This window comes from Pongo pygmaeus, chromosome 10 (genome assembly GCF_028885625.2).
Source record: "Pongo pygmaeus isolate AG05252 chromosome 10, NHGRI_mPonPyg2-v2.0_pri, whole genome shotgun sequence".
NCBI lineage: Eukaryota > Metazoa > Chordata > Mammalia > Primates > Hominidae > Pongo > Pongo pygmaeus.
This window is the reverse complement of record NC_072383.2, coordinates 42,906,679-42,918,853: the sequence shown is the minus strand read 5'-3', so window position 1 is coordinate 42,918,853 and position 12,175 is coordinate 42,906,679. Positions and strand designations below refer to the sequence as shown.

General features: G+C 39.5%; 1 protein-coding gene across 5 annotated transcripts in view; it reads right to left on the bottom strand.

Annotated features, from left to right (window-relative positions):
- ANO6 (anoctamin 6) overlaps positions 1-12,175 on the bottom strand; it is a 207,960-nt gene that overhangs the window by 28,362 nt on the left and 167,423 nt on the right. For all 5 annotated transcript variants that reach the window (XM_054443036.2, XM_063672659.1, XM_054443037.2 and 2 more), the window contains 3 exons: positions 1,978-2,203; positions 766-935; positions 471-568 (listed from right to left, as the gene is read on the bottom strand). In XM_054443036.2, coding sequence (XP_054299011.1) covers positions 471-568; positions 766-935; positions 1,978-2,203 — 494 coding nt within the window. The remainder of the gene's footprint in view (positions 1-470; positions 569-765; positions 936-1,977; positions 2,204-12,175) is intronic.

The window sequence follows — 12,175 nt, the reverse complement described above, 5'->3', positions numbered from 1 at the left end:
TATATACACATATATATATACACATATATACACATATATATATATCACTTAATATGGTGACTGGAATTCATACTGACTTTAAAATGCATAATATATAGGAAAGAGAGGAGAAGGATATGAGGATATGAGAAATTGTGGAAATACACAGTTCACAACTCTAACTAGTGCTATTGCTCAAAGGGCTGTGATTAGTCAGTCATCAACAATAGCCCAGTAGGTATAAACTCTAGCAGATGGGGATTTACATTAAATATAATGAAGGTTTTAAAATACAATTATTAGATCCTTGATACATTTGCATTGTTGGTTGGACTATGTTGTCTGGAGACCTTTAATGACAATAGATTCTGATCCATTTAGAGGTGGACATGCAGCAATGTGGCTATGTGGCTATGTAGGCAAATGATTTGCGTGGGTGGGCTGTTCTATCCCTTGTCCTTTTACCCATGGCTATACAATTTAACACTCACGGCAATAATACTTCTTGTATGTTATTCCAGATTGCTTTTCCTCCCATGATTATTGTCAGCTGAGTTGTCAGTTCAAGAAGACAGCCACCTGGGTCACACTAGAAGGTTAAAAAGAAAATACCATTTAAATATTCAATGGATCTAACTTGAAATATAGGCATTCTACTTTTCTGATATTTGTTCTGTTTAGGCTAAAAAATAAATCTAAGGAATTTACAATAAAGAACTATTCATTTGGGCAACTGAGAGAAAACTCAGCTTAAATTGGCAAGATAATACAATTATATATTCATACCTCTTCATTTCTGTATTTTCCCAACCAGTAAACTGGGTCTCCTGGATAGCCTACAAATTTGCCCTTAAAGAATGCTATGTAGAAGCATGAAGAGTAGTAGTTGACAAACTGGAATAAGAACATCTTCATGGTGAGGCTGTTCTCATAATCAGTCTGGGTCCTTGGGAGTTCTGTAGTTAAAAGAAAGAGAAATAAGATTTTAAAATTGTGAACAGCTTTGAGACTAATAAAAAATACTGATACATGAGTTAACACGTTAAAAAAAATACAATTCACACGGTTTCCATTTAAGCTGTTTTGAATTCCTTAATATAGCCACTGTGTTAATTCCAAGTTTGCACATTGTTATGAGTTCTCCCTCACAGTAGGAATACAACAGCCCACATGTTCCCAGCTGCCCCACAAAAAAATCAACTGTTCCTTAAAATTTACAAGTCCAGTGTTATCAAATAAGAACTGCCATGGGTATAATTGACAGAAAATTATTTTTGAACTGCCTGCTAAATGATATTCTCTTGTTTTCCTGAATTGCAACAAGGTGGGTCTGTTGAAGAAAACAAGCAAACCAAGGTGCAACTTGCTAGAGGCATTTGGGAAAAACAAAATAGGTCATCCTCCTAGTGTGGAGTTTGAATCAGTTTGATCATTTTAGATGACCACCGAGCAGGCCATTCAGAGAACAACTCAGACATACGCAGTGTGGGAAGCACTTAACTTGGCCACTAAGCAGCTGCCTGGGATACAAGCCAGAGAGAAGAAACACATTAAAAAATCAAGGGCTGATGAGAATTATATTAATATGAATAGCACAGCACAGGGAAGACATGTAGCAGTGTGATAGCTTGTCCTCTCAGCAACCGAGGAACATATTTGCCACCGGAACCATGACCCTATTCCACTTATTTGCAATAAAGAGACTACTGACTTTCAACAATAGAGTACATGATCTAATGTAATTGAAAATATTATTCAGCACTGATCTGTTTACAGAGAGCTTGGACGTTATAATGATTGTCTTTGCTTTGTCCCTTTTACAAATGCAAAGCTGTAGATAATTTATTTCCATACATGCTACAGAAAATATGTTTACACTTGAAAATTTCTAAAAATTGTAATCTACTGGAATTGAAAAGCCTAAAAGATAACAGTCTCTGTTTTTGGCAGGTTCTAAAAATATGTCAGAAGTTACCTAAGCTATCAGTAGGACCTTACCGAAGTTAGTAATCATAATTGCCACTTTTTCATATATGGTGTTCAGAATCATGATAATTATAAAGCTGATGATGGAGGCCGTGATGGACGTGGCTGTCTGTGGAGTCAGGTACTTCTGGATTGGGTCTGTTCCATTAATGTTCTTGGGAAGTTTTGCAGAAAACACAATGAACACCGAGAGCCTATAGACAATGATCCCAATAACTGAAGCAATGATCAATAGAATCTGAAAGCACAATAAACACAGTAGCATGAGACTCACCAATAACTGCACTTGTACTATTAAAAACTGAACTCATACTTAACAAGGTGTGTGTGTAAAGTGATGTAAATTTCACATAAGTGATACCAGGGAGGGTAGAAAGTCTGGCATGTTAAATTTTTTAAAAAGAAAAAGGAATGATGGAAGTGAAAAAGCGCATCCACATATGTAAAATGTTAAGAGGAGAAACTGGGTGCAGGGGGTGGTGGGAGGGAACTGGAAACTATTTTATGTGCAATTTTTTTGTAAACCTAAAATTGCTCTAAAAAAAAGTCTATTTAAAAATGAGTATCTTTAGACAGCATAAAAATGGAACAACTAGTAGCATACTCTGGTAAAAGGAAAAAAATGAGTGTAGAACCAAAGAAAACATCCCTTCTACAATTACTAAATTATTTAAGTTGTGAGTTAATGTTTTTTGCTCACTCATACTCCATTAGGGAGCTACATTTCCTTGCAACAGAAAAGCTATCACCAATTGAAATGTCAGCAGGTGCTAGCTTTTGTCTTAATCACTGTAGCAGGGGAGAGTCTGAGCACTGCCAGTGAAGCTGGCACAGAGGTGCCCTGAGCTAACTGTTGGTACTGGCAGCAGGTCTCTGCTGATAAAAGCTTCACACACTTTTCACACTCAGATCTTACGACCTTAAACTGTCAGTCATTTGTACTTGTATTTCCACAAGATTCACGCCACTAGTCCACTGTATTTTTGACTGCATAATCCCCAGTAAGAGAGATTTTCACTTTCTCAGTAAGCAAATTTCTCACCACTCAGTGACGCACATTAAAGGCCCCATGAATTTTCCTTACTTGATACACAGTACTAGACACTATTGGAGAGGCATCTTTAAACTGTTTCCCCTACATCTACTTTCTCCAGAACCATGCACTCAAGGTGTGTGACTGCTCGTGATGACAGAAAAGTTTCAGAGAAGGGAAACTGAGGACCAAGCAAACCATATCTTGTTGTTGATAGTAACAGAGGCCAGTTGTCACCTGTGGAGAGCAGTAAAGGGAGTGATTACAGGATGGTCCTGGGGCTAGATTCCTCTATTTGAGTACTAGCTCCACTGGGGCTTCAATATCTTCTCCTGTGTATTAGGAATACTATGGCACCTAACCTATAGAGTTGTTGAGGATTCAATGAGTTACTTCAGGTAAAAACAGAATATTAAGCTCAGGTACATGAAGAGCACTACATAAGTATTAGCTATGATTATAACAACCAAAGTTAAGTGTTAAAAAAGATGTTTTTCTTGCTCTTTAAGAAATCTGCTTGTAGAGAAGGCATTACATTTCTCCTGTGATCTATTTCCTTTCACAGTTAAGTCTCAACACTTGTGAGATGAGTAAGATTTGTGTGTGTGTATGTAAAAATTAGATAAGGCTGAGAAAAATTAAAAAGATGAATCAAGTCATCCTCTCTTAGCACAATACATACAGGGTGTTTATTATGTATTTTTAAAAATTATCTCCATAATGTTTATTATTAATGATAAAGATAACATTCTTTAAGTGCTTTCTGTTCACCTTAGCACACGTATATTTGTTTAATCTCATAACAGGCTTGTGAGGAAGGTAGTATAATATTATCTCTCTTTTACTGATGAGAAAAGAGAGGCTCAAAGACATTAAGCAATATGTCCAAGATTAGATAACTAGTAAATAAAGGAATTGGGGTCTCCTAAGATTCTGAAGACACACTCACCTCTCCATGCCACTGCCTCCCACGTGGTTTATGAAATGAATTCTAATTTATCCCAGAGCTTTTACAAACTTGTTAAGTTCCCATATTTCTTTGGGGTGCTTCACATACTTCAATATTTCTTCATAGGGGCAGGAAGCTTTTTATTCTTCTTCCTCAAGTTAATAACTGATTTCTAACATTAATACTTTTCTGATCATAACTTTAGTATATGGTCACTGTGGACAATCTGAAAGTACCTTGTAGTGAACACTGATTGCTTTTGCTAGCCTGGGTCTGTTCTCCATCCTAGAAGAGAACCCAGATTTTGCTTCAGGGGAAATAACTCCTCTGTTTTTAGCCCTGGGGTTTAGGTGGATTGCCCTAATGTGCTCCAGAGGTACAACCTGATTGGTTTGAGACAAACATGTAACATCCCACTGGACTCAGCAACTGATCCAGGGATTGACACATAACTCAGTAACAGCCACTGAGAAGTAAGGAGACATCTGTTAGTGCCCATGGGAAAGAGAAGCTTCACCTATCAATAGAGAAAGCCACTAAAAAAAAGACCTCAGCTGGGTGTGGTGGCTCACGCCTGTAATCCCAGCACTTTGAGGGGCTGCGGTGGGCAGATCACGAGGTCAGGAGTTCCAGACAAGCCTGGCCAACATGGTGAAACCCCGACTGTACTAAAAATACAAAAATTAGCTGGGTGTGGTGGCAGGTGCCTGTAATCCCAGCTACTCGGGAGGCTGAGGCAGGAGAATCGCTTGAACACGGGGGGCAGAGGTTGCAGTGAGCTGAGACCACGGCATTGCACTTCAGCCTGGGCGACAGAGCAATAACCCGTCTCAGAAAAAAAACAAAAAACAAAACAAACAAAAAACCTCTCTTTGCTTGGAAGATGTGACATCTGAAATGCTGCAGCCATTCTGCTACCACAAGGAAGTGTCCAGACCCACCATGCCCAGGAGGACAGCTGACACAGGATGAAGGAAACCAAACACAGCCCTTGATAATATCTGGTCTGCAGTATATAGCTTTGACTGGAGCCATACCTCAGGCCTGGAATTTTCAGTTTCAGAGAATAAATAGGTGGAAAGAATAAATCTCACCTCCCCGTCTTTTGCTGTTGTTTAAACCAACTGAAGACCAATTTTCTGCCAACCATAACTTAAAGATTTCTAACAAAAATAACGAATAGGAAAAAATTTATCTACTATCTACATGTGGGCACAATTCCTTCAGGATTATGTATGCATTGTATGCATATTTAAAACCACTTTACATATTTTATCCTTCCCTTAAACCTATCATAAACCATAAGCATTTTTATATGCCTTAAAAAATTTTCATGACCATACTTTCTCATGGCCGCACAACATTCCACTGTTTGAAGGGTGAGAAGTAGAATATTTTGGTTGATATATATGTTTATGTATATATGTGTGTATATAAGTATATACATAAATGTTGTGATAAGTATGTAAAAAAATCTTACTTTTACTGACCATTTTCAAATATTTCCTGATTGGAAGTCCTAAGAGCTAAATTAGTGGATTAAAGCATATGAATATTTTTGAGACTTGAAACACAATTGCTAAGCTGCCTTCTAGGAAGCTGGAGCAGTGCAGAATTACAATAGTCTTGTATCGGAGTAGTCGACTGTTGTACTTCATCCTCACAGACACTGAGTCCTATCATTCAAGAGGTGAAAAATCATATCTCATTTTAATGTGAATGGATTTAATCACTATTGAGATTTGGCATTTTGTAATGCTTACTGGTCATCATATTTTTTTCCTTTGTAATTGCACATTTATGTTCTGTCTCTTTAGCCACTGAGATCTTTGGTGTTATCTTCTAGATGATCTGGACTCCACGTATTAAAGGTATTGACCTCTTGTTTGCCCTACTGTTAACAAATATATCTTCTGGTATTTTGTTTACATTTAGGATACTTTTGATGCATGGAAATATTTAAATGTTTTCCTCTGAAACGTTTTCTATTGCTAGTAAATTTAGAAAATCTTTTTACATCTAAAGATCATATATTCATCAAATTTATTTGTAGTTTTTTTTAATACTTTAAGTTCTAGGGTACATGTGCACAACGTGCAGGTTTGACACATAGGTATACACGTGCCATGTTGGTTTGCTGCACCCATCAACTCATCATTCACATTAGGTATTTCTCCTAATGCTATGCTTCCCCTAGCCCCCCACTGCCCAACAGGCTCCAGTGTGTGATGTTCCCCACAGTGTCCAAGTGATCTCATTGCTCAGTTCCCACCTATGAGTGAGAACATGCGGTGTTTGGTTTTCTGTCCTTGTGATAGTTTGCTGAGAATGATGGTTTCCAGCTTCATCCATGTCCCTGCAAAGGACATGAACTCATCCTTTTTTATGGCTGCATAGTATTCCATGGTGTATATGTGCCACATTTTCTTAATCCAATCTACCATTGATGGACATTTGGGTTGGTTCCAAGTCTTTGCTATTGTGAGCAGTGCTGCAACAAACATATGTGTGCATGTTTCTTTATAGTAGCATGATTTATAATCCTTTGGATATATACCCAGTAATGGGATTGCTGGGTCAAATGGTATTTCTAGTTCTACATCCTTGAGGAATCTCCACACAGTCTTCCACAATGGTTGAACCAATTTACACACCCAACAGTGTAAAAGCATTCCTATTTCTCCACATCCTATCTAGCACCTCTTGTTTCCTGACTTTTTAATGATTGCCATTCTAACTGGCAGGAGATGGTATCTCATTGTGGTTTTGATTTGCATTTCTCTGATGACCAGTAATTATGAGCATTGTTTCATGTGTCTGTTGGCTGCATAGATGTCTTCTTTTGAAAAGTGTCTGTTCATATGCTTTGCCCACTTTTTGATGGGGTTGTTTTCTTATAAATTTGTTTGAGTTCTTTGTAGATTCTGGATATTAGCCCTTTGTCAGATGGGTAGATTGCAAAAATTTTCTCCCATTCTGTAGGTTGCCTGTTCACTCTGATGGTAGTTTCTTTTGCTGTGCAGAAGTTCTTTAGTTTAATTAGATCCCACTTGTCTATTTTGGCTTTTGTTGCCATTGCTTTTGGTGTTTTAGTCATGAAGTCCTCGCCCATGCCTATGTCCTGAATGGTATTGCCTAGGTTTTCTTCTAGGGTTTTTATGGCTTTAGGTCTAACATTTAAGTCTTTAATCCATCTTGAATTAATTTTTGTACAAGGTGTAAGGAAGAGATCCAGTTTCAGCTTTCTACCTATGGCTAGCCAGTTTTCCCAGCACCATTTATTAAATAGTGAATCCTTTCCCCATTGCTTGTTTTTGTCAGGTTTGTCAAAGATCAAATGGTTGTAGATGTGTGGTGTTATTTCTGAGGCCTCTGTTCTTTTCCACTGGTCTTTGTAGTTCTTCTTGAAGAAGTCCTTCACATCCCTTTTAAGTTGGGATTCCTAGGTATTTTATTCTCTTTGTAGCAATTGTGAATGGGAGTTCAGTCATGATTTGGCTCTTCGTTTGTCTCTTAATGGTGTATAGGAATGCTTGTGATTTTTGCCCATTGATTTTGTATCCTGAGACTTTGTTGAAGTTGCTTATTAGCTTAAGGAGATTTTGGGCTGAGACGAGGGGGTTTTCTAAATATACAATCATGTCATCTGTAAACAGGGACAATTTGACTTCCTCATTTCCTAACTGAATACCCTTTATTTCTTTCTCTTGCCTGACTGCCCTGGCCAGAACTTCTAACACTATGTTGAATGCGAGTGGAGAGAGAGGGCATCCTTGTCTTGTGCCAGTTTTCAAAGGGAATGTTTCCAGTTTTTGCACATTCAGTATGATATTGGCTGTGGGTTTGTCATAAATAGCTCTTATTATTTTGAAATATGTTCCATCAATACCTAGTTTATTGAGAGTTTTTAGCAGGAAGGGCTATTGAATTTTGTCAAAGGCCTTTTCTGCATCTATTGAGATAATCATGTGGTTTTTGTCACTGGTTCTGTTTATGTGATGGATTACGTTTATTGATTTGCATATGTTGAACCAGCCTTGCATCCTGGGGATGAAGCCTACTTGATCGTATCGGATAAGCTTTTTGATGTGCTGCTGCATTCGGTTTTCCAGTATTTTATTGAGGATTTTCACATCGATGTTCATCAGGGATACTGGCCTAAAATTCTCTTTTTTGTTGTGTCTCTGCCAGGCTTTGGTATCAGGATGATGCTGGCCTCATAAAATGAGTTAGGGAGGATTCCCTCTTTTTCTATTGATTGGAATAGTGTCAGAAGGAATGGTACCAGCTCCTTTTTGTACTTCTGGTAGAATTTGGCTGTGAATCCTTCTGATCCTGGACTTTTTTTGGTTGGTAGGCTATTAATTATTGCCTCAATTTCAGAGCCTGTTATTGATCTATTCAGAGATTCAACTTCTTCCTGGTTTAGTCGTGGGAGGGTGTATGTGTCCAAGAATTTATCCATTTCTTGTAGATTTTCTAGTTTATTTTCATAGAGGTGTTTATGGTATTCTCTGATGGTAGTTTGTATTTCTGTGGGATCGGTGGTGATATCCCCTTTATCATTTTTTATTGCATCTACTTGATTCTTCTCTCTTTTCTTCTTTATTAGTCTTGCTACCCATCTACCAGTTTTGTTGATCTTTACAAAAAACCGGTCCTGGATTCACTGATTTTTTGAAGGGTTTTTTGTGTCTCTATCTCTTTCAGTTCTGCTTTTAGTTATTTCTTGCCTTCTGCTAGCTTTTGAATGTGTTTGCTCTTGCTTCTCTAGTTCTTTTAATTGTGATGTTAGGCTGTCGATTTTAGATCATTCCTGCTTTCCTTTGTGGGCATTTAGTGCTATAAATTTCCCTCTACACAGTGCTTTAAATGTGTCTCAGAGATTCTGGTATGTTGCGTCTTTGTTCTCACTGGTTTCAAAGAACATCTTTATTTCTGCCTTCATTTCGTTATGTACCCAGTAGTCATTCAGGAGCAGGTTGTTCAGTTTCCATGTAGATGTGCGGTTTTGAATGAGTTTCTTAATCCTGAGTTCTAGTTTGATTGCACTGTGGTCTGAGAGACAGTTTGTTGTGATTTCTGTTCTTTTGCATTTGCTGAGGAGTGCTTTACTTACAATTATGTGGTCAATTTTAGAATAAGTGTGATGTGCTGCTGAGAAGAATGTATATTCTGTTGATTTGGGGTGGAGAGTTCTGTAGATGTCTATTAGGTCTGTTTGTTGCAGATCTGAGTTCAGGTCCTGGATATCCTTGTTAACCTTCTGTCTCGTTGATCTAATATTGATAGTGGTGTGTTAAAGTCTCTGATTATTATTGTGTGGGAGTCTAAGTCTCTGCAGGTCTCTAAGGACTTGCTTTATGAATCTGGGTGCTCCTGTATTGGGTGCATGTATATTTACGATTCTTAGCTCTTCTTGTTGAATTGATCCCTTTACCATTATATAATGGCCTATTTTGTCTCTCTTTTGATCTTTGTTGGTTTAAAGTCTGCTTTATGAGAGACTAGGATTGCAACCCCTGCTTTTTTTTGCTTTCCATTTGCTTGGTAGATCTTCCTCCATCCCTTTATTTTGAGCCTATATGTGTCTTTGCACATGAGATGGGTCTCCTGAATTCAGCACACTGATGGGTCTTGACTCTTTATCCAGTTTGCCAGTCTGTGTCTTTTAATTGGGGCATTTAGCCCATTTACATTTAAGGTTAATATTGTTATATGTGAATTTGATCCTGTCATTATGATGTTCGCTGCTTATTCTGCCTGTTAATTAAAGCAGTTTCTTCGTAGCATCGATGGTCTTTACAATTTGGCATGTTTTTGCTGGGGCTGGTACCGGTTGTTCCTTTCCATGTTTAGTGCTTGTTTCAGGAGCTCTTGTAAGGCAGGCCCGGTGGTGACAAAATCTCTCAGCATTTGCTTGTATGTGAAGGATTTTCTCTCTCCTTCACTTACGAAGCTTAGTTTGGCTGGATATGAGATTCTGGGTTGAAAATTATTTTCTTTAAGAATGTTGAATATTGACCCCCATTCTTTTCTGGCTTGTAGGGTTTCTGCCAAGAGATGCGCTGTTAGTCTAATGGGCTTCCCTTTGTGGGTAACTCGGCCTTTCTCTCTGGCTGCCCTTAACACTTTTTCCTGCATTTCAACCTTGGTGAATCTGACAATTATGTGTCTTGGGGTTGCTCTTCTCAAGGAGTGTCTTTGTGGTGTTCTCTGTATTTCCTGAATTTGAATGTTGGCCTGCCTTGCTAGGTTGGGGAAGTTCTCCTGGATAATACCCGGAAGAGTGTTTTCCAACTTGGTTCCATTCTCCCTGTTACTTTCAGATACACCAATCAAACATAGATTTGGTCTTTTCACATAGTCCCATATTTCTTGGAGGCTTTGTTCATTTCTTTTTATTCTTTTTTCTCTAACCTTGTCTTCTCTATTTCATTAATTTGATCTTCAATCACTGATACCCTTTCTTCCACTTGATCAAATCGGCTATTGAAGCTTGTGCATGCATCACAAAGTTCCCGTGCCATGGTTTTCAGCTCCATCAGGTCATTTAAGGTCTTCTTTATACTGTTTATTCTAGTTAGCCATTCGTCTAACCTTTTTTCAAGGTTTTTAGCTTCCTTGAGATGGGTTAGAACGTTATCTTTTAGCTCAGAGAAGTTTGTTATTACTGACCTTCTGAAGCCTACTTCTATCAACTCGTCAAAGTCATTCTCTGTCCAGCTTTGTTCCGTTGCTAGCGAGGAGCTGTGATCCTCTGGAGGGGTAGAGATGCTCTGAATTTTAAAATTTTCAGCTTTTCTGCTGGTTTCTCCCCTTCTTTGTGGTTTTATCTACCTTTGGTCTTTGATGTTGGTGACCTACAGATAGGGTTTTGGTGTAGATGACCTTTTTGTTGATGTTAATGCTATTCCTTTCTGTCTGTTTGTTTTCCTTCTAACAAACAGTCAGGTCCCTCAGCTGCAGGTCTGTTGGAGTTCCACTCCAGACCCTGTTTGCCTGGGTATCACCAGTGGAGGCTGCAGAACAGCAAATGTTGCTGCCTGATCCTTCCTCTGGAAGCTTTGTTTCAGAGAGGCAGCACCCTATATGAGGTGTCTGTCGGCCCCCACTGGTAGGTGTCTCCCAGTTAGGCTACACGGGGGTCAGGGACCCATTTGAGGAGGTAGTCTGTCCATTCTCAGAGCTCAAACGCTGTGCTGGGAGAACCACTGCTCTCTTCAGAGCTGTCAGACAGGGACATTTACGTCTGCAGAAGTTTCTGCTGCCTTTTGTTCAGCTATGCCCTGCCCACAGAGGTGGAGTCTAGATGCATTAGGCCTTGTTGAGCTGCGGTGGGCTCTGCCCAGTTTGAGCTTCCTGGCTGCTTTGTTTACCTACTCAAGCCTCAGCAATGGTGGACGCCCCTCCTCTAGCCAGGCTGCCACCTCGCAGATTGATCCCAAACTGCTGCGCTAGCAGTGAGCAAGGCTCCTTGGGCATGGGACCCACTGAGCCAGGCATGGTAGAGAATCACTTTGTCTGCTGGTTGCAAAGACCTTGGGAAAAGTGCAGTATTTGGGCAGGGGGTGTCCCGTTCTTCCAGATAGTCTGTCACGGTTTCTCTTGGCTAGGAAAGGGAAATCCCTCGACCCCTTGTGCTTCCCAGGTGAGGCGATGCCCTGCCCTGCTTCAGCTCGCCTTCTGTGGGCTGCACCCACTGTCCAACCAATCCCAATGAGATGAACCAGGTACCTCAGTTGGAAATACAGAAATCACCCGTCTTCTGCGTTGATCATGCTGGGAGCTACAGACCGGAGCTGTTCCTATTCGGCCATCTTGGCAACTCCCTTTTTAACATTTTTTTTTGAGACAGTCTCACTCTGTCACCCAGACTGGAGTGCAGTGGTGCAATCTCAGCTCCCTGCAACCTCCACCTCCTGGACTCAAGCAATTCACCTGCTCAGTCTCCCAAGTAGCTGAGATCACAGGTGCACACCTGGCTAATTTTTATATTTTTAGTAAAGACAGGGTTTCGCCATGTTGGCCAGGCTGATCTCGAACTCCTGACCTCAGGTGATCTGCTGCCTCAACCTCCCAAAGTGCTGGGATTACAGGCATGAGCCACTGTGCCTGGCCTTTAATTTTTTTTTAATGTTTTTGAAATTTATTATAGTATATGGTTTAAAGTAAGACTTTAACGTTTATTGTCCCCCCAAATAGCTAACAAGTATTCCGTTACTATT